Below are 24,121 nucleotides of genomic sequence, written 5' to 3'. Positions count from 1 at the left end.
GACACATCACAGCACGCGAACACGATTAGACAATTCGATAATATTAAACGGCATGAATACAATATATTATAATAATTGTTTTTGTTTTTTGTGCCTGTTTCACGACGATGTACAGACAGATTAGCAGCGGGCGTCGGTGATCGGATGGAGGACGAGTGCGACGGCGGTGCCGGCTGAAGAAGAGCGGACCGCAAAAGTAGTCGTCGCCGCCGTCTCGTGCTGCAGAGCGGCGTGCGCGGTCGCCAACGACACGAATTTTGATATTATTATGACGTCTCGTTCACAGCCCTCGCCGGTGTTGCTGCTCTTGCTCACCCTCCTGTGGGACACCGTTTCCGGCACCGTTTCCATCACCCGGCATCATCGTGGAGACGTGTTCGACGTGTCAGGTAATCGACTGCGAATTAGACAATACGATTATTTTCACAGATTAATCACTACAATATCGGTTACGAATCACATGCAGTAAAGTCGTATTTCTATTATAGCGGATTTTGACGATATGGGAGGGGGGTTGATAATATCGATGGACGCGAGTTACATAGTTGTATAGACACTGAAAACAACATATTTTTTTACGATGGCGCCACTGAGGGAAGGAGGGTATCCGGGTCTAGAACAGGTGTCCCAAACAACTATTATAGTGAGCTACACTAAAACTTGTGTAGTTTCTAGTGATCTATTTAGTTTTAATATTTAACCATGAATATTTTCTAAAATTTTTACAACATTGCAATTTTTCAATATAATATAGTATATTTTATAGTATTTTATAAACTCGTAAATATTATAACTACATATGACAATAATTGACAATCGAATCATAACTGCCGACAACTGAGAAAAGTCTCGGCGGCGGCTTTCATAAAAATGTACAGTTCATTCTATTTTCATACCTATTATTTATTAATGTATATAGATTATGCGATTATGAATGGGATCGACTGCGATGGTGGTATGATAAAAAATATCGTATCGCAATTTACCTTTATACAACTGAAGATTGACAGATTGGGGAGGGTTCCCGTTGTAGACCCACTTGAGTCATTTATTTTATGAATTCGTAGCAAATTATTACTTATTTTATTGAAAATGTTGTAACGCTATTATTATAATATACATTATACACTACAAGTGCAGAATATTATCTCAAGAAATGTCTGGTTGCGCTACCGATGTGTTTTATTGCAATTTGCAATATGCTATAATATCATATATGTATAGTGTCGTCACATCACGAATATCACGTTATCGTTCGCACAAGCTACCTGTTTAGCACATATATTATTTAGTTATTACGTAAATGAAACACAGCGTTAGAGATAGATAGTAAAAACTGTCTTTGTTGTTTTTAACTGAATATCAGCATTCTGAGCAATAAAATATTGCCAAGGAATATCGTAAAAAACGGTACTGTCGTACGGTTAGGTTTTAAATAAAAAATCTCACTCCAGTAATATCTGTAACTTTGTGAGACCGATGTGTGTAAACGCGTTTTTACAAAATCGACGCAGTAAAATAATAATATAAATTCTTGTGAGAAGTTTTTTGTTGTTATTATATACTCCTGAGGGATGTTCACTGTTCAAGTATAAACATTTACCATTATAGATTATAAGTAGATATAAATACCGCACGAAAGAAACGGTGCCGGGACACACACAATAATATAATAATGTATTTTATACGAATAAGTTCATATAGTAGGTACATCAGAATACGATAATATCTATATAGTTTTTTATGGGCAATAAAATGTATAAGTATAGTATAAATGATAAAACATTTAATTACTATATTATATGATATACGTCTGTTACATCTAAAGTTGAAATAATAAAAATAAATCCGTTAGATCGCAAATAATCCTCACATTTTTTTTTTTAATTCCTTAGTGTTACTCTTTTTATCGAGGGTCAGTGATGGCAGCTAACCTAATTATGACGATCAAGCAATTTCCTTTGATAAGCCTTATATGGGTTAAAATAATAAAATTATCATATTATAGGTTTTGGAATTGAGGTGTATATTGAACTATGATTATAAACTATATAAAGTTACGAGTGTCGGAGTATGACAATTGCTATTTGCTATAGTATGTGATGTAATCCGGACCGAATACAGTGGAGAGCTATCGATAAAATATCGGTTAGCAATTCAAAGTATTTCTAAGTCCAAAATCGTGGGTATTTTGTTTCATATATGAAAAAAAGGTTATATAACCTTTGCAGGATATAAAATGTTACTATACTAAATAGGCAATATTCATTCCAATTTTAAGTGTGAACTTAAATTAAAAACAAATATAAATTTCACAAGCCAATTTATGAGGACAATTGAAGCAAATATTTAAACACTTTTATTCAGCTTATTTTCTAACTGTTGTAGGAAATTTAAATAAATTTTGTCCAAAACTCTGAGCGAAAAATAGTTTGGAATTTTGGATATTAAAATGACAAATAGGTACATCGTACAAGTGGTTTTATATTATTTATTGCTTACAAACGGATAATATAATTTGGTATGTGGACTGCTTCATGACGTAGTCGACCGCGACGGCGGATCGGCTCTTTGCCAGCGTGTATACGGGTATTAATGTACCACCTTGGCCGAGAATTGAACCATAATAATAATAATAATAATAATAATATAACGGAGGAATGGGTTGTAAATCGTAATTCAAAAATGGGTGAAATGAATGTGTGTATACAAACGCCAACGGTTTTAAAACAGCTTATACAACATATTATAAAAATATGGTCGTAAAATAATATCGAGGCGTGTTGCGATCATCGCGTGGCACACGAACTTGACACAATAATAATCGGTTGAAAATCCCACAGTTTGTTGTGCACGGGCGACAACGACGTGCCGACAAATCGATTAAAAAAAAAAATCTAAATGTCGGTATGTTATTATTGTGGTGTACTCCAAAGTGTGACCTCTTCGTGCATTAGGCGCGTGTATCTATGTATAATGTTAATGCGTTTTTGCGAAATTATTTAAATATATACAGCTATCTAAGACTAGCTAACATATCTGCAGCTTCACAGCGGTAGCTTGCAATAAATCATGATAATGGCATTTTTTTTGGATGATATTAAATTAGTGTATGCGTGTTAAATGTATGTATATTAGCATATTAATATATCTACAGATGATTTATCATTACTACATTATCATTATTAGTTAATTATTCCTAATATACCTAATACCTATATATTATATGATAATATTTAATAATAAACACTTAAACAACTTGAACAAATACCATATTTAGTTGCATCATAATGCTTGTAATTGTAGTTTTTAATAAAAAAAAAAATGCAACGATTTAATTTAAAAGTATCGTCATATTATTTACTAAACAGTAAACGTTTTCGTGGGCTTGAAATCACATTAGTTTTTATTATTTTCATATGCGAGTTTTCCAATAATATTGCGATACTTTTTTCCGTGAGTGATTCGAAGCGACTTACGATTACGTAAGTACCTAAAATTGCTTGAGCCAAAAACATTATTTTGTAGTGTATTATATAAACATGAACAATCACTAAAATGAAGCCCCTAGAGTAAAAGGTAATACTTCAAAAAAGCCAATTCAGAGTTTTATTTAATAATACAGCACATATAAATAATATTGAAAATATTAAGTCAATAAAAATGATAAGATAAAAATATTTATTAATTATTAACAATAGGCAATAGTGCTATCGATTATTTATATAGATGATATTTCTTTTCAAATCAATTATTTGACAAATTGTTTCCTTTGATGTGCCGTCATGTTGTTTTTTTTTTCTACCGATGGCATAATAAATTATCCAAACCCATATTAGTAATAACATCAAGTTCTACAACATACCTGAAGGCTGAAACTGCAGTTAATAATTATTGTTATTAACATAATATTATATGGATAGCAAGTGGCACGCGACGGTATCGGTAAATTATTAAAACTGATTAATCTCAATAAGGAATGACAGTAATTCACAATCAAAAATAGACTCACGGCAGACATCATTGATTGAGTAGAATATGTTAATAGTTATTATAGTCGAGTAAATATTATAATGTACATTTAGGTACAAAAACTGACAAAATTCATGATGAGAATAAATAATAGTTTTCAAAATCTGAGTTAAGGCAAATTTTAGTATTATTTGTATATACATGTCTAATAGTTTAATACAAATAATTAGCTTACGAACATTTCTTCAGTATTAATAACATTATAGAAAAAACGTGATGTTTATTACAGAAAAAAAAACAAAAATAAAAGAGCGGGCATTCATTGCAAATTAATGTAAAACAAAAAATAAAACTTTATCATACAACCACCTGCATTGGTAAGAAGCCTGTACAGGCCACGGGTGTTTTCGATATGTGCAACTGGGAGGAAATAAGTATTAATATTAATATTAAGCGTTCTCGAAACGCAAAGTAGGTACAGTGTTTTTGTTCCGACATTTTGAATATTTAAAACTTTGAGAAATCATGAAAAAAAACCTACTTCATTTAATTTTTAACCAATGGAAATGTAATGTTTTTTGACACTATGGACAGAAATAATTCACCTGACTTGACTAAATATAAAAATATCACATCAGTCATCAGTTATTTATAAAACCGATCTCACACTATCCGGAATCTAAAGTAGATTGTAATTTAATACACTGTTAGCTTTAAAATTATAATCGGTATAAGGTCATACCGCGGAATAAATTTAATTTAAGTCATACAGACATTATGATTAATTTGTTAAACTAAAATATTATGTAACGATAGCCGATAAAAACCACTATTATTATTTGTAGTGTAGGTACCTAGGTATAAACTACACAGAGAACGGGTATATTTTATCAGCAATCATAAATTAACTTAATACAAATTTGATGGGATTAAAGCCTTAGCATAAATTGACGGGTTTGTAACGAACAATTTGAATTACCATTTCTTTAAGACCTCAATATGCCTGTTATTCGAGCAATAATTCGCATTCGTGTTCGCCAAACTCGTGTCCCGTCTACATTTTATACAACGGTACACAGTTGCGATTCTAGGTCTTATATAGTGGTGCATATAAATACTTGCAAGGGAATAATTTAAAAAAGAGCAATGCCGCCATTGCAGGTATGATTTGTCAATTTAGATAGTTATCTACATTTTACATAATATTTGAAATGAAAAATTCACTGAAAATATTATTCACGGTTAAAATATTAGAAAAATAATAATAGCTACAATTATTATATTTATTTATATAAATTCATAAAAGGGACATTTTTGAAATTATAATTTGTATACGGATGAATTACATTCAAGACGAGATAAATATATGTTTTGACATTTTATAAAAATTATTTTTATTCGTTTTAGCGTTTATCCTATTATATTTTACTCTTATTTTACGGCGATCTTCGTGCCAACTTCAAATATGATTTGTTTCTTCGACATTTTGTGTCCGTATATTTTGTGTGGTCATTGGTCACCATAATATTATAATACATATAAAAATCTACAACTCAGCCATTACTATTTTTACAAGGTATTTTTCGTTTTTATTTTCATCGAATGAGTTTCGAAACGTTTTTCCATACCTACGCATGCGCCCGCGAATCAAAATATATTATAATCCCTGCACACACATACTTCTGTTTCTCCTTGCCCAACTTCCTCAATAATAAAAAAATTGACGATTTGACGAACATTTGCTAATCGATTCTTTTCCACAGACGTGAAATGTTCGATGGAAACTTGTGTCGGAGTGAGCAGCGGTACGGCGTCGCTGGTCGACGGCATCGTAGCCGCAGAACGCGATTACCCGTCATCGGTGGGAAGTAGAGGCTACAAACAATCGACCGGAACGTCCGCGGAACCGTTGAACAGCGGAAACTGCAGGTGTCAGTGCATACAACCCATGCCCGTGTTCAGGGACGACTTACGGATATGTGTTGACGATCTGCAAGGTGAGTGCATTTTATGACGCTGCAGCGTGCAGCCTGCAGATTTCGTTTTTTAGCAAGTATTATATGAAATGAATTTTTTTGGTTTACCTAATCACATTTTTAATACGATTATACGTAATAGTGGGAATGCATCGTGAACATACGATTTTTTACTTAACCAAAAAAATTATTTTCCTTCAATACCGACAGTGAATATCAAAATTTTTAGTATCAAATCCCTAGTTCTTCCAAATCTACTCTACGAAACTGTAAACAAAGACTTAACTATAAATATAGATAGTTATTTACAGTAGTATATTATATTATATACTATACTAAACGTGCGACATTTTCTTTTACTCGCGTACAATACCTAATACAATTATTGTATAGTAACGGGCGACGATGAACCTTATTGAACACTGCCACGGAATATTAGTTTCGACAGTTTTGTAGGTATACAAACATAATAGCAAAAAAATAAAATAACATTTTATCTGGCAGTGGGCAAATAAACCGTGAAAAATTCAATCGGCCGTGTTATATATCAACATGCGTATAGAGAAATCCAAGTATCCGACAAGAAACAATATGTGTACGGAAGACGTAAATATTTTAAAATATAAAAACGCTAACCTAGTAACACGGATTCGATGAATCGAACGTGGATCAATAATTATTAATTTGCACTCGCAATTTTGTTATTTAAGAATAAAATATCTATGTATCTAACCTAATAAAGAATCATTTTTTGATAATTACATGGTTTTGATAATTTTTACAATAATTTAAAAAAAATAATTGAAACTATGACGAATAGTAAGATAGGTATCAAAATTTAAAAACTGTTGTTTTTTTGTTGTGTATTCCGAGTTATAAATATCATAATATGGGAGTTATATCATATGATTGCTTTTATAGTTGTATACCATGCACACATTCAAACCACGAATGCAATGCTTTCCGATAATCATTGGTAAGGCTTGTGATATTATTTAAACAGATTTTTCATTTAATGTTTGACATTGGTGGTGACTTAACCCCTGTTCTCTTTTTAAAACCTAATGTTATTTTGTCTACGAAAAATTTAACAACAAACGCAAATGTCATAGTTTTAAAAATAATTTTGACTGTAATTTATAAGTAGGTATAAGTAAAAAATTCAATTCGAATTAAAAACGAAATTCGTGATAAACATTTAGCATAATATAAAAACTGAAACCGTAACCAAATAAGTTGGCGCTATATATTGACCCATAATTCAAATGTACATTACTAACAATTATACGGTGTATATAATAAACTCCGTCACGCATTCCAAACAATAAGTCCTCATTTGTAAATTTTCTTGAATTTATTTGAATATTTTCCCAGTAAATAGTCAGAGCGATATTTCGTTTGGATTTATTTTGTGAGTTTTTTAAATTATATTTTCAATTGTTTGCTTGTCATGTTGGACACATGAATACATTTTCGTTATCATAAATAATAACCTATATTATTATTATACAGCTTGAGATTTTTTCATTTAATTAGATTATTTTTAGCTCACGTTATTCAATAATTTTCGAAAACGAAAGCCGGACCACGTGTGTAGTTTAGTATCCATTAGTTTTCATTTCACTATTTTAATAAAACATAGATTTATTACAGCCCTAAAATATTGTTTTATAACCCAAAAGCTACAGAATCGTTGTATGAAAGAAAATCGGTAACATGCTATTATCTGAGATGTGATCATCGTTACCGTGCCAAAGAGAAGTAAACCATGACCTTTAAGACATTTACAGACAGAAAAACTCACAGCAGTTTCAAATCTTCAAATACTTCAACAAGTGCATTGATCCCGATAAACATAATTTTATTATTATTTATGAAAAATGTTAAATGGTCCTATTAAGTTTAAATTATTTATGTACCTACGTGTAAATCAAGTCAATGGTCACGTCATCAAGGTTTTCTTCTTAAAAATTGTTTTAAAAAAACACAATTTCAACTATAGTATAAAAAACAATTGGTTAAGCTCGTATAATGAACACATAATAATGTAATATAACATATTAATATACTATATTACTTTATTATCTATAATAATATATTATAGGTACTATGCATAATATATATAAATATCCAAATAGGTATATAGGTATATAGGTACCTACCGGATGATTCCTTTAACTCAAGACAATCACTGTTTCAAAAGTATTAATGTTTTTGAAAATATTTTTTTACATGATTTCAAGTCGGTACTCGTTACAAAACAACTTTTATTTTAAAAAACTATTTACTTTTTTGAATGACAATATATTAAGTTTTAATTTCGTCGTCTTCGAAAGCAGAATATTTTTCTGAGCATCTCGATACATAAAAATCGAATTTAAAACGAGAAAGTTGATGAGTTATAATTTATAAGTATTTAAAATGTGTATGAGCGGTAAGCGCTATTAACCACAAAATGTTAGTCTACAACTTCACTCATTTCAACTTTAAACACTTAAATTCCATTTAAATGTATCGAAATATTTACTAAAATATTCTGCTTTGAAATATAAAATCAAAACTGTATTTTGTCATTCAAAAAAGTAAAGAATTTAAAAAAATGATGATGATAAAAAATATCTATATTCATATACTTATATATTATATAAACCTATATTATATTTATTTTTAATGTTGTTTTTCAAAGACTAGAGGCCATGTATAAAATGTTTTTTAAAAACATTAATACTTTTTAAAATAATGAGTGGTTCATGATAACAGAATCACCAGGTATATAACACATAATATTATAGTTGGTCTGCAAACATTATTTCGGTCATATACTTCAAAGCCAATCACATAAAAATAATGTTTTTAGAACAAATTATTAAACAACAGACTACATACGGACAAAACCGATACCCTTTCAGTCCCTAGATTCTCCACCACATTCTTGTATTATAAATTTTGACAGCATTGATTAAGCTGACAATCATTAATAATACTATTAAGTGTTTTCGATAAAGTAGAAAATATGTCACTATCAGCCGACGCGCACGACAGAGACTTTGGAAGACATGCATGTTGACTTAAACGTCTTATTTAATTATAAAGCTATTCATTTTTGTTTTCTTACTACTTCGAAGAAATAATGTAGAGAAAAATGTTTATAAACGACGTAATATATAAATTATAATATAGGGACGTCTATATAAAGCCGCCGATTGTGAACGACTAACTGTAGAATTTACATTTAATTTGAGTCGTAAAAATACATTTATGCATTGCCTGTAATCCTGCCTATTTTATTGGCTTGTTTATTATCATATAGGTACCTATCCGAAGGCTGATGAACCGTTAATCAGAATTATTTTAACATCGACCTAAACTATATAGGAAACTACAGGAACACATCATAACTTTTCTAGATTCTATTAAAATACAAATTTTCTGCATCTCAAAATTGCAATTAAATTACCAATGGGCAATAATAGTTGAAATTTATTGAAAAAAATTACTCGTTATTATTCGAATATATATTAATATTATTAAATTATTATACGCACAACTTGTATTCCGTCATTACCAGACGATAAAATAGTAAATTATATGTATCTTATGTTAAAGCAAATTCTAGTTGACAGTTCATAGGGTTCGTAAATAACAACCGCGTTTATTAATAACACACTAAAAATGCCTTAAAGATCTTTGTTTTAAATGTAATTTTTATTGTTTAACTGTTCACAGAATGTTCGTTAGCTTCATTCGTGTCTGGCACAACGGTACAAAAGATACCTTACGTATTTCTACCACTACAAGGACAAATCGTGTATCCTAGTGCTGAAATTAAAATTACTGGTACGTATTTCATTTTGGATAATATTATATTAACTGTCGTTTCAAAATGGACGCAGAAAAGCATGAAAATACAAGTTTTACTTGTTTTGTTTTATAACAAATTCCCTATAAATACATTAAATACAAATCAAACTATCTTAACCTACCATATTTATATTAGGAATATAAAATTAAATATATTTACAAATATATACTCAGTATAATTGCATAATACTATTTCAGCTGATATTTTTGGTCAGAAATAGATAATAAACATTTTTTGTTGGGTAGTTGGTTAATATTTGAATGTGCAGTCAATAGTAAACAGATACACTAAATAGTCACTAAAATGAAGTAATTAATATTAGGAAGATGTAGCATTTGCTGTCCTTGTCTACCTATAAGAGCGTAAAAAATGATTGCAGTTCACGTTTGGCAATTTGGCATCATTAGTTTTGTTATTAAAGCGAATAGGCGGTCTATATTTTCAAACCTAAGGTAACATAATACATTTTTCTGTGATTTTTTGATATTTTAATATTTCACACTGAACTCATAACTCACTTCAAAATTTAAATATTGAAACTATGTTTTCAACAAACCACAGAAAATGTTGTTAAACTATTAGGTTTCATATTAGGCCAATTCACACTAATATTAAAACTAACGAAGCTCAACGTGAGCTGTTAAAAGTAAATTGTTAATACTGACTCTATGCAACTTTTGAAACAGAGCAAATTATATACTTTATTACTTTAGGGTTTTGAGTTTATAGAAATATAGAATATAATGAAGGTAGGAATATATTTTTAATATTCGATGTGTAAAAAAATGAGGTGTTTAAGAATCAGAGTATCCTGGCACCATATATGTAGCCATGTAGGTATCTGGTATAGTATATTATATTATTTTTAAATTCTTAAACAAACATTGAAGTTGAATTATTAAGGTAATATGTATGTTCTGCTGTAAGTCCCTATGTAATATTTCTATATATATGAGCGCATATATTATCTTACCTATCTGGCTATCCAATATGTACCTAATGAAGACATTTTGCTCACTATTGTTTCTAAAAGTAATTTTTTACAGTACGGGACGAACCCGAGATACGAATGGAACAATAATAAAATTCCTTATGGAAACCAGTTTCAAATTGTGTAATAATATAATGTTTGATTGAAAAGGGGAATACAAATAGTAAATTTATATAAATATAATATATTATTAGAGTGAAAAACATAATCATGATAATTTAGAAGTTTTTTGATATTACACGGTTTTTATGCGTATGGAATGCACGTGTCAGTCCTGAGGGTTTATAATATGTACCTAGGATATAATATAGGTACGTCTTATTTGCTGTAGATATAAATATTTACTTTAAAAGCGTTACAACTGAACTTATTTAGCCAGATTCAAATTACCGAGTTGATTTCTGCGCGTGAAACCTACTCGTTAATTTACAAAGCCTCGTGGCATCTATTTAACTTAATACCTACCATACTTAAATATAACTGTCCACGGTTATTTAGTATTTACAACGAATACAAATCCAAAGATAGATATTTTGTATTATTTTAGTTGTAAATAGATTATTACCAATTAAAACCAATTGTAATTTGTGGCTCACGAGTAGGTACTAGTTTTACCATCGTTGAAAATAAAACAACTTATAAGTTGAAATATTCATGTATTTAGCTGGGAGCAACAATTATTTACTAATCAAATTGCCAGTGTGGAAAAGGTCACAGGTGCCAATATGTCGTTTATCTTACTCATAAATCATCACTTTTGTGTCATTATAGCTGTGTTTTTTACTTGATAAAATATAGATGAACTACTTTGCCATTTCGGCTTTCCGAGCCACTACACAATGTATAATGTAATAATAATAAATTATTTTAATTCTCATTAAACTATTCTTCGACATTTTTTTAAAGATTTAGACACTAAAATAAATTTGAATGAAAGTCTAACTCCAGGTTGAAATTTATACAATACGAATAATTAAGTAATCAATTTACTGTTTTCATCCTAAACCATCTTTTTTTCAAAAACAAATAAGGCATCTATACGCTAATACGGTATAACATAAGAATAATTAAAGTACCTAATAAGAGATGATTAAAAAAAAGCAGAATATTATTAGAAAAATGTATTTAATCATAATATAATTACATGGTATTGTTTTACAGGTATGCAATATCCTATTTGTGCTATTTCAAAGGCAAAATATTTAACTAGAGGAGGTTGGTTAAATTTTAAAAACCAATCGGACTTCGAAATCCCTTTCCAAATACACCGCGAAAATGGACACATAATGTTATTGGTAAGTTCATTAGTATTTATTTCTGTTATCGATAAGCTCTGGTCTTATACATTTAAAAGTTAAAACATATAAATAAAGATAAATAACAATTTTTTTTTATTTACCGATACCTTTTTTTAATAATTCAAATGGGATAAACTATATGTCTATACAGTTCAACATAGTTCTGACAATTAAATAGTGTTTCTAAATATAGGAACTATAAATATATAACAACGTAATATAAATATATATATATTACACACATACACCAAATAATCATTAGGATACCTAAGATAAACTGCTTTATTTAAAGACACCAAAACTTTGAACAAGATGTTTAAAACAAATAATTATTTTAAGTTACGACAATACGGATTTAGAACGTCGAACAACGATACACGATTATTATGTAAATAGATAAAATCTAGTTCCTATAGCATATATACCGGATTTTCTTCTTTTATTAATTGGTAGGAAACCAACAATAAATAATGAATAATAAATAAATAAATAATAAATTATATGGACGAGTGTACGACCATTTGATCAATGGTTTAAACTTGCTTAAATAGCAAATAATTTCTTGTTTTAAAAAAAATATATTGTACAATGATATTTTATAATTTATTATTAGATCTTTTAAAATTTAAATTACTGAAGTTTCGACGTTAAAAATTATTTGAATAACATGGGTACTTGTAAGTCGTAACAATAATATTTATTAAATGACATTTAACAAACAAATTACTTCAACTGTATCCCGTGGTGTTAATGAGAAAATTATACAAATATTTTTACGAACAATATTATTATTAAACTGTTTTATATTCTTTCCTATTTTTGTATCTTTATATACAACTAATGCAGTATAAATAAAAAATATATCGAGAGTACTGAGTGTTTAAATACAAACATAAATTACTTTAAAACAGTTGTACGTTATAACCTTAATTGGTAAATTATATAAAATCTCAAATATTCTTGGTGTAAAATAAAATAATAATCAGAAATTGATAGTTAGTATACATATTATTTCAATACTTGTGAAAAGCCTATTGCAGTTATTTATGTATTGAATATATTTTTTAGTGGTTAGGTGATTTACAATCAAGGACTAACATTGAAGGGAGACTAGTATTGATCGAAATGATTTGTAAAGAAACATTATCACAAGACTATGACAACAGTTTTCATCAAGCCACAACACCTTGCCTTTCATTTAGAATAGCAGGAACTCCAAGTAATTAAAAAAATAATAAAAATTTTGTAACAATGATTTTTAATAAATTACATAATCTGATACAGGTGTAAAAGAAGTTTTATTTTCAACTGACATTCGATCATCAGATAATGCTTCTAGTTCAGGATTAACAATAAGTGAACTAATAGCTGTGGCAATTTGTTCTATTCTATTAGGATTAATGTACGTAGCATCTATTTTGTTGTACTTGCATGTCCGTAAAGGGAGACCTAAGAGACAAAATGGAGATATAGAAGCGTTTAAAAATCCATTAATGTCAAATGGTATAACTGAAGAGGGCATAGTAAAAAACAACCCTCTGCTACAACATAGTTACAATGATAACGAGGCTTTTGAGTCAGACGAAGACAGAAATTATAGTATAAGTACACAAGGAGAACCTTCTATGGATATGATGGAAAATAATAATATTAATGTAAGTACCTAAAGTAATTGAAATAAAAAATAACCCTACTAAATTAATTACTAATAGAACTAATGTATGTATTTATTACAGAGAAATTTAACAACGGCTATTGTACACCCTATTCAGTCGTTTAACTCGTGTATTGGCCATTCAATGTACTATTCAGATTCAAATTCCATAGAAAAACATCCAGAAGAGGATATTTCAATAGTAGAAACATTGGATAACAAAGAAGATCGACCAGATAATATCAGATCAATAGTGTGTGCTAACCCAAGAAAAAAACTTTACTTCAATCCAGACTATTTTGAACTTGAATTATTAATGGTAAAAAAACGATTCATTTAAATTAATTAAATAAGTATAAAAAATAAAAATAGTTCAATAATTTCAGAAATAAATAATTATTTTTAGGCTCCTCCACCAGCAGCGTTAGAATTTTTAGAAAAAATTCGTGAAGTGATACACGAAGCAAAAAGAAAAATAGTGATGAAAAAATTCACACCAAATCTTATTGCGATTCTTGAAGATGCAAATGAAGACACAAATGAACCATTAAGTTCTTGCAATAAATGCAAGACTCAATTTAAAATTAAATCAGCTACAATACAAAAATGGTTGATGAATGTACCTATAGAAGTTACCAAGCCCAAGAAAAATCAAGCTCCTTGTATTCCCGTTGAGATAAAAGCAAAAGATGGTGTTAAGGATGGAATCGACTTGCAACTTAAGGAAAACGAATTAAAATCAAAAACTAATAATATAGAAGAAAACAAAGAAGAAGAAGAAGAAGAAGTAATAGTAGAAGAAGAAGACAACGACGATGACGATGATGAAGAAGAGGGTACTAACATTGAGTGCGATAGTTTGGAAAGATCGATGAATCACAGGCAAAAATGTGGATATCATACACCATCAGAGTACGGATTCGTTAGACCAGACCTAAGTCCAGTATTAAGTAATTCTGCTTTACCAATGGATGAAGAACTTACCATTAGAACCACATACACTTATGATACTATCACAAAAAGAGAAAGCTATTATGAACATATATCTGGTCCAGACTGTATACGAGAAAAACCTAAAAAGGAAATCTTACCCGATATACTCAATAGGTCATCTGAACGTTATAGTTTAGTTAGCGAAGTATATGTAAATGATAACTTTAATACTAGTATGTCACCTAATAATTCACTGGACAAAAAAATTAAAAAGAAGAGTCCAGGTCAAATAACTATTGAAGTTGAAGACTGTCCCGATAATCATCCAGCAGAAGATTCCGACAGTTTTGAACCAGATACATTAGATAGAAACTGTACAAAAATAAAACCAAACTTGAAAGCAGTGTACTCTTCAGACTCATTAGAGCAATTCAATAGTTCTAAAAGCATAAATAATAATGGATTTGGTAGTTTATTAGAGATATACGAAGCCAAGAATGTCATGGCTGATGTGCAAAAGAGAAGGAATATGAGCCAACTTGAGGCCCAATACTTAAAACCAGATCCAAAACACTGTCGAAGGCAAAGATGTCCATCGCCCTTGTCTGTACAAAAGCCTCCAAAAAACGTCTGTGTCAGAAGCACTAGCAAACCCGGAGTCAAGCAATTCAATTGCACTAGCTCACAATTCAACCAGCGAACCCACAATATCATGGCTGGTGCTTCTGACAAACAAGCAGTCAAAGTTCAATCAAGTTCGCCAATTGATCATAACAGATATGAAGACTCCGGGTATCTTAGTACTGAATCTAACGAATCTCTCAACAAAGTGGTGGCTACTAGTTTAGATACAGATGAATCTGGGGCAGAAAGCATAGACACAGATTTCAAATTTTTTAAATCACGTACAGACCGTAATTACTGTGATTGGTAATCATTATTTATCCAAAGATATAGTTTTTATCAATTTATTTTTAATTAGTTAATATAAGTACCAAAAATTAGATTTATTTGTAAATATTCATAGAACAACATTTAAAACAATTTCTATATAATAAAAAATAAGAGGTTAGGTAATTGATCAAAAATCAGTATCATTTAAATCAATTAGGCATATCTTCATTCATTACAAAATAATAACTTTTAGAAAATATACCCTATGACAGAAACATTTTTTGTTAACATCAATATAGTAACTATTAATATTAATATAAACAGTAAGAATGTATAGTTATCATATGATGCTGATTAAAATACTTTCCAGAGATAATCTTAAGATTTTCTTTAACAAATATTAATATTGACTTTTAAACAAAACTAAACATTGAAAATATTTTTTATACATCAACCGAATTAAATAAATTCCAAAGTTACAAAAATAATAGATATTATGGTTTTTAGACAATTAAGTAGCAATATATTTTAATGAAGGAACCACACATCTTTAAATTTGTATATCCTTATCTTTTTAAACATAAAAATAAAAATGTGTTCAAAATGAAACAAATATATTATATATATAATTATGATATAATATATTATGTATCCAAAAACTGTAAATAAAAAATGTGAAAAAATGTTTTCATATGAGGCTGGATTGAGTGCAATTATAGATTATTTTAATCACCTATTATTAAGGTTTAATTATTTAGATATAGTATTATAATTTATAAGCTTTACATATAAATCAATATCAATTTATGTTTAATAGGATGTTAGAGCACTGTTCGTTTTCTCTCTTTGGCACATGTGAAACCACAAAATATTAATTTTACACTCAACAGATCCATTCTTATGTTAGATTTAATATTAAGAGTGATTTGACCTTTTATCTGACATAATTCAACAATATTATCTGTGTTTCATGTTTTTCATTCAAGATATTTCAAATATTCTATGCTATATGAGCATTGAGCATTTTTTTAAAGTAATATTATACATACACAAAAAATTGAAATATCTTAAAATATATAGGTATAATGTTCCTAACTTTAAGTTTAATCATAGTTAATTCTTAAAAAAAAATTAAATCAAAGGTTAATTAACTCTAATATTAGAGCCAACAACATAAGATTGTTTCTGCTGAATGCAAATTTACTATTTAGTGCGTAGGTCAAACAGAATACAAATAGTGCCCTCAAATCATATTTAAATTGTTATTATAATTACTAGGTTTACATGGTTGTATATTTGAATGTTCATAAAAGTGTCAGGCTTATTAAAACTTTAAATTATTGTCATTCCAAAAATTTCAAAAGATGAAACAATACAAATAATAAAAAATGATAAATTTTTTAATGTAGCAATTTTTTATGAAATGCATTTATCAATTTACATTCTCTTTTCCATTAATTTTAAATTTTATTGATACGCCACACTTGGTGATAACTAGAGACCGGAGTTATATGTACAAAAATGGTGCAAATATGCATAATCAAAATAGCAAAATATGCTCCTATATGCACACAAAAATCAAAATATGCAGTACTCACATTAAAAATATGGACCAAAATAAAAAAAAAGTTAAAACATTCTTTTTTTTATCTAATACGGAGTATTATTAATACATGCCTCTCAAAAGTCTCAAATACACATCAATATGCAAAATAAGTTTTGTTGATAAAATCAGGTTGATTTGAAACGCCCACATTTTGAACCCTCAAAGTTGTGCACACTCTCAGTATAAATATAATTCCAGTCTCTAGTAATAATATATAAGTTGATGGTTAATCTACCTACAGTAAAATTGTATATTTTTATTTTATTATTTATTTAGAAACATACTAAAACAACTGTTTTATAAATCAAAATATTATTCTATTATCTAAAATGAGAATAATATGACGCTGACTACTAATGATATTAAGATATTTTTTTTATATTAATGGACTGATATATTTTTCATAACTTTGTCACTTAATAATGATAGCTATACATATAAATTATGCTGTATGTTTAAATTTAAAAGCCACTTAAAAAAACTTAACTTATTATTTATTTCTTGATTTTATTATAAAAATAATATCCAATTGCTTCAATTATTTTATGTCTTACTTGTCATAATTGAGTCATGTAATCACTTTATAACTTTGGGTTAAAACAAATCATCAAATATAGTAATTATTTGTAGATACTTTTATTGGTATCTTTCAGTCCAATTAATATATTATTAGAGCTGTTAAGAAAAATGACTGACATATAGTTGTAGGTTCTATTTATAAATTATTTATTTAATCCAGAAATACATTTTTATTTTTATCTACAAATAAAAATGTAAAATGGAATAAAAGTGGAATATAAACTTTTATAGTATGATTTATTTAAATTATAATTTTAATTACAGTATTTACATTTTACATGTGACTTGATACTTTTATATTTAAGAAATCAAGCAACCTTATAAAATTATTATACTTAAATCTTGTATTTCATTGGCAATGTAATACATTAATACAATTATAATACATATCATTTCCTGTAAAAATTAGTTTTAAATGTATTAAGTATACTGTATAATTAAGAAACAATGCAAAATTATTACATTTAATTATTGTACTTTTTGTAGTAATATTTTATTAATTATTACTATACCTATTACCTATTGAAAAAACAATTAATTTAAGTAAATACATTTAGTTAAGTTAAATTGAACATTAATTATGAATTATTTAATATAATGTAAATAATGAAAAAGTTAATGTATAAATATTTTTATTGTTAAGTTTTATTGTTAGATATTATCATGTTTATGTTGTGTTTAATTATTAATGTTGTGAATAAATTGAGTTGATCTTTCTCCTATACATTATATATTTGTTGATAAACTATTGAAATATTCTATTATTTGCAGAATTTAAGTGACAAAAAAAAATTATATCACAATAAACAGAAAACAAAACATTTGTGGAATCTGCTTGACAGGTTGTTCTGTACATAGTTATGTTAAGAAATGTGTAGAAAGAATGCAATGGCAAATAATATATTTATAACTTATATACCTACGTTCAACATTAACAAAATATTAAATATATTTGTTATGTAATAAGCAATCAACATCAGTTTTTAGTGCAATAAAGTGCAAGTTTACATAGAACTTACCAATTTACAACGAGTGATATTCCATTGATCTCTTGGTATTATTATTTGTTTATTCAAATATCTTTTAAAAATATTTCGAAGTTCCTTTAGATCTATCATAACTGTATCAATATTATAATATGTTGGTACTTTAGTATCTAGATGATTAATTATAGTGTGCTCGGATAACATTGTAGTCAGTAATTGAATAAATATTTTTGTGTACCCCAATGAGCTGCAAAATCCGTTAAATTAAAATTAGATATATTTTATTTTGTATAAATTAGTATATAAAGAAATAGGAAACATACTCTGAATACACTTTAAGAATAAACTCTAATGGCGATACTGGATCCAAATAGCATACAACTGTTCTTAACCACGATAAAGAACTGTGAACAAACCATTCATGTTTTACATCAAACTTAAAATTGTTCATAATGATATTTTTTATATCTTTGAGACACACGGAACTCTTAATTTGATAACATGAGACTAATTTGGTGCAACGTAAAGTCACTAAATCTTCAACTACAACAAAATAAATACAACAATGTTAATTGAAAAAGCAAGTTTTAAATAAATGAATCAATATAAATTTTAAAAAAACTCTGTAGAGCTTAAATTAATAAAATAAAAAGAAATAATTTTGATTCTTCTTAAAAATTATTACTTATGACCACAATTTAAGGTAGTACTTAAATCAGTACTTGCTATTTTAGTAACAAGACATTGATACTTATGGTATCATTTATATTATATGAAAAAAACTACAAACATAAATCATACAGGGTGGGGCAGTGGGTTCTGACGATTTATAGAGAACTGTGGTGAGGTACTAAAGTATATAAGATAAACTAGTTTACCGCCAAATTAAAGTTCATGATGTCTAGTTTTACTGTATCCAGTCATCATGGACAGGTGGCCTGTCAATCAGCACGTTTTTGCCGCTACGACATTTATTGAGGGTAATGGAGATATTACCTGGCCTCCACATTCTCCTGATTTCTTTTTGTGGGGTTATATTTTGAAATCTAAAGTATTCACTAATAATCCGCATACACTATTAGAGTTAAAAGAAAACATTAGACAGGATATTACAGCCATCGATCTGCATATCCTACAAAGAGTTATAGACAGTACCTTTGAAAAAACGGATAGCTGACCGTTTACAAAATGACCATTCAAGTAATGTAATTTTTAAAAGTAAAGATTTTTGTTGATAACAAATTAAATTATAATCTTTATGTTGAATAAAATACAATATATTTCATTACTTTGTTTATAATACTTGACTAATACACTACGATTAAAGTTCGTCAGAACTCATTGCCCCGCCTGTATAAACCTAATTTTTTATGAATACAAAAACATTAGTTTTTAAATCTTGTGAGTAATTTAAACAAAAAAAATAATTATTAAATTATTTATAGATAATAAGATATTAAGTTATACATTTTATAGTATGTTATAACAACGAAGCACAATGCCATTGAGAATACAAATTATCGTTAATATTTTAAACAAAATTAATAATTTTTGAGTAACCCTAATAGTATAGTATGTTACAAGTTTAATAAAATATTTTAAAAACGCTTCATATTATTATACATGTGAAAATAATACCTAGTACAAAAGTAATAGTGTGCTTTATTTACATGTACTGTTACATTACTTTTAACCAGACAAAATTAAAATATTATGTGAAATTAACTTTAGTATCTAAAGATATCTTTCAATCATTTAAACACTAGTAAACTTACCAAAAATACCATTTTTAACAAATGTATCAAATTCTTTATTCAAGAATAAATCTGCAGTAACCATAATTTTATCAGGATTAAGGTATTGTATCCCTAGAATACAAATAAAAAAATAATAAGTACATTATACCATCTTGTTAATTTATAATTCAAGGTACCCTAACTTACAACTTACTATCATCATTTTTGTTATTAATGTACACTATGCTATTAACAAAATATGGAAGTGATTTAGTGTTCCAATTATTAATGACAACTATAAAAGAGATTTTTAAATAATATTAAACTAGAATCAAATCATATTCATTAATTATAATATTTAAACAGTATGATTATTTACTAGTAATTATGATTGAACTTTCAGAATTCAAACTCAAGACACTTTTTTCAATACAATTTGAAATGCTAGTACTTGCATTACCACTATAAAAGTTAAAGCCACTTTTATTATTTACAACTGCCCAACATTCATATCGAAATTCGGACCAAATTTGTTCATTGTTTTCTAAAAGTATTAGATTAAAATTTGATACCGGGCTAAGTAAACAGAAACAGTTTAAATTATTTTAATATGTAAAATTAATAAATTATAATTATGCTTTACAATTTTGAAGTGTTTTGAAGAGTAAATCCATACACAAGATTTTCATTAGATAATTTTAGCCAAGAATTTTTGCTTATAACATTTGATAACAATTTAACATCAGAAGTATCATCATTAGATACTTGCATTACAGCACTGATAAAAGATGTAGTTTTTTGTGATATTTTATTTCTCTCGGTGTCGTATAATGTTTTTAAATGCTATAAAATAAAAAACCATATGACCGATTATAACAAACAATTATATCATGATAAATAACTATGCAGTATACTAATATATTCAAATGGATCCTAACGGGTGTTTAAATTTCTTATATTTATAACTTAATTCAATAAGAGGAAATCAATGGAATATGTATTTTCTCTCTCCAACCCACTTGCAATATAGTTAAAATGCAATCACATAAAATCATTAATTTATGATTTTTGAATGATTGTAGAGTAAAATTACAGAAATTTATGAAAGAATTAATGAAGAATAAAGTTGCATAAGCTATGAAGTTCTAAATAATTTTTGTTTTTAACCGAAAAAACTATGTACATTTTGATGAGTAACTTTTAATTGAACATTAATAATATAATATAATAAATAGTTTCAAATATAATACATTACTTGTAATTTGTTTACACAAAATGTATATACAACAGAAGTTTCTTGAGGTATACTATAAAGTTGTTCCTTATTTCCAAAAATATCAATTAATTCAAAACCTTTGTCAGTTCTCAAATAAAGTTGAGGAATTCCTGAATTATTATGATCATGGACAACCATTTCATGAACATTGAAGTATGTTGTAATAATCTAATGATAATAAAGTTAAAAATAAAATGTATTTTAGTAACAAAATATAAATAAAATAGATAATACAAATATAAGTTAGTATACTAGGGTAAATTTGTCGGTGGTTTATGTATCTCAGTTAATTGTATTAGTTGACAATGGTGAAATAGCATTAACATACAATATTTTTCTAAAAATAAAAATAATAAATGAGATGCCTATAAGGAAAAATAAGTTTTGTCACCCATGAAACATTGATGATTATACCATTGAGTATAGTTAATAGAACTACTTTAGTAAAATCCAATCAAAATTATAATATATTGACAATGGTTTTGTTTAATAGAATCAATCACTTTACCTAGTTGCAAGAACAATTACTAAACGTTTAATAAATCAATGGAGAACCAGTGGTCCCTTAAATATGATTTAGTGGCCCATGATTGGTCCATTAAATTTTATTGAACCGTTAAATTAATACATTTCTCATGCGACCCATCATTAAAGTTAAATTCTTGTACCAACATAATCATTAAGAATCAACTAGAATCCACTCCATCAAAATTATACATCTTTTTAATAATGATAAGAATTTTAACTTATTATACCTTAAGACTTGTTTCGTCTTTGACTATTACAACTTTATCATCTCCATGTAAAATATAATAAACTTCAATTTTAGGCTCATTATATACAAGAAATGGTTCTAAATGTTTAACTTCAATCTCTACATTACAATTTTTCATCAGACATCCTTTGAAAAAAGTCATAAGCTTTTTGTCAGTTGTGCAGATCACTGTGTCATTATCACACCCTGAAAATAAAAATGTACAATAATAATGATTATTAAAACGTGGACTAACTACTTAAGAGTTTAATCAACATACACAATGTCATTATATATAACATATTATCCTACCTATTATTCCTTTTATAGCAGCAGTTGTGATATCTTTATATGATTCTGGTATATTTAACATTTGACTCATTGTGAAAGAACAAATCATGTATTAAGTAATATTAAAACTTAAATGATAAGAAATGATTTATATATTGGGATTTGTATTTATATCAATTATTCAATATTTGTAGTTAAATAATGATAAATCTAAAAAATAATAAAAAAATTAGATTAGTATACAAAAAAAAAATAACCAATTTTAACTATAGATAGATACACATTTGGTTAATTGATTAAGATATATACTTTTCTAAAGTAAATACTGTAAAAATAGTCAATATTAATTACCCAAACCGGTCATATTAAAAGAAAGAATTAAATAAATCATAACAAATATAATATAGACTATTTACCATTATTTATTGAACAGGGAACACATCAATATTTGTTATTTTGTAATAATAACATTGTACAACACTAACCACTAACTAAAATAACTATTTTTTATTTACTATTTATTAATACCAGCTACTTAGTAAGTGCTTAAGTTTCATGTGTTTCAAGTTACAACGTTTTAGTATTTTACAGTGTAATTATAGCTAGAACATGACAATGTAACACGATTTATATATTTGAAGTCATGAACTAATATAAATAATAAATACCAAATAAACTGACATATTAATTCTTTATGATGAGTAGCGAGTACATATTACATAATTAATAATACATAATAAAATATCTTAATTCGTGGTTTGTGTTATGAATTCAGAATTGTAGTAAAGTTTAAATTTTAAATTTGATAAGAAAATACTGTTCAGTACACTTATCAGATCTATACCGCTAAACAGGTGACCTTACACCATTAACCAACCACCATTAATCCACAGTAACCATAATCATACCGCGTAATAATTTTTAAAAACCTTACCTATACATATTATTATAGTACCAGAAATCAGAATAATTCCTACCTTTATATATTTTGTATTGTTTTTAAATTTTTTAACTCTATATTCTTATGCAATATACATATTAGAATAAATTATCTGATATAGAAATCTGAAATTGGTGGGGGAGGGGGCTACACACATCGATATAAATTAATGTTGCCATTCTTGCAGTCCTACAATAGCTTAAAAACCAGCGCTGTCAAAATTATAACAATTAAAAAAAATAGTAAACCCAATATCATATATTCATATGATTTAGTACCTATTTCTATCACCCGTGACCTGAGATGAAATCGAATAAATAAACGAAATTGATTAATTTTAAACTTCGTTCCAGGTTGGTATATCCTTGTAAAT

The 24,121-nt window shown here is 27.6% G+C and overlaps 2 protein-coding genes across 4 annotated transcripts in view; one reads left to right on the top strand and one right to left on the bottom strand.

Moving 5' to 3' along the window:
* Positions 1-16,048, top strand: part of LOC111039840 — a 47,799-nt gene extending 31,751 nt beyond the window's left edge. For both annotated transcript variants that reach the window (XM_022323485.1, XM_022323486.1), the window contains 8 exons: positions 116-389; positions 5,736-5,969; positions 9,675-9,785; positions 11,963-12,096; positions 13,168-13,318; positions 13,384-13,754; positions 13,836-14,072; positions 14,160-16,048. In XM_022323485.1, coding sequence (XP_022179177.1) covers positions 269-389; positions 5,736-5,969; positions 9,675-9,785; positions 11,963-12,096; positions 13,168-13,318; positions 13,384-13,754; positions 13,836-14,072; positions 14,160-15,620 — 2,820 coding nt within the window. In that variant the 5' untranslated portion in view covers positions 116-268 and the 3' untranslated portion in view covers positions 15,621-16,048. The remainder of the gene's footprint in view (positions 1-115; positions 390-5,735; positions 5,970-9,674; positions 9,786-11,962; positions 12,097-13,167; positions 13,319-13,383; positions 13,755-13,835; positions 14,073-14,159) is intronic.
* LOC111039841 lies at positions 291-23,012 on the bottom strand. Of its 2 annotated transcripts, XM_022323488.1 has the most exons (10): positions 22,830-23,012; positions 22,519-22,724; positions 21,743-21,931; positions 21,131-21,330; positions 20,867-21,063; positions 20,702-20,782; positions 20,527-20,619; positions 19,075-19,294; positions 18,785-18,998; positions 291-397 (listed from the first exon to the last, which is right to left on the bottom strand). In XM_022323488.1, the coding sequence occupies exons 1-10, from the start codon at positions 22,915-22,917 to the stop codon at positions 386-388; spliced, it is 1,500 nt and encodes a 499-aa protein (XP_022179180.1). In that variant the 5' UTR covers positions 22,918-23,012; the 3' UTR covers positions 291-385. The 2 variants fall into 2 exon arrangements, with proteins under 2 accessions (XP_022179180.1, XP_022179179.1); XM_022323487.1 differs by lacking the exon at positions 291-397 and having other exon boundaries at positions 18,389-18,998.
* Positions 23,013-24,121: the final 1,109 nt, after the last annotated feature.

Source organism: Myzus persicae, unplaced genomic scaffold (assembly GCF_001856785.1).
Source record: "Myzus persicae strain clone G006 unplaced genomic scaffold, MPER_G0061.0, whole genome shotgun sequence".
Classification (NCBI taxonomy): Eukaryota; Metazoa; Arthropoda; class Insecta; order Hemiptera; family Aphididae; genus Myzus; species Myzus persicae.
Note: the sequence above shows the minus strand (reverse complement) of the source record. Positions and strands in the feature narration are given on the sequence as shown.

Bases quoted from the DNA above. Each gene is read 5' to 3' on its own strand.
- LOC111039841 (XM_022323487.1), bottom strand. From the start codon at position 22,917: ATGATTTGTTCTTTCACAATGAGTCAAATGTTAAATATACCAGAATCA. The intron at 20,783-20,866 runs GTAAATAATCAT...TCTCTTTTATAG, and splicing joins AAGTTCAATCATAATTACTA to TTGTCATTAATAATTGGAAC. The intron at 18,999-19,074 runs GTATGTTTCCTA...CGGATTTTGCAG, and splicing joins ATTCTTAAAGTGTATTCAGA to CTCATTGGGGTACACAAAAA.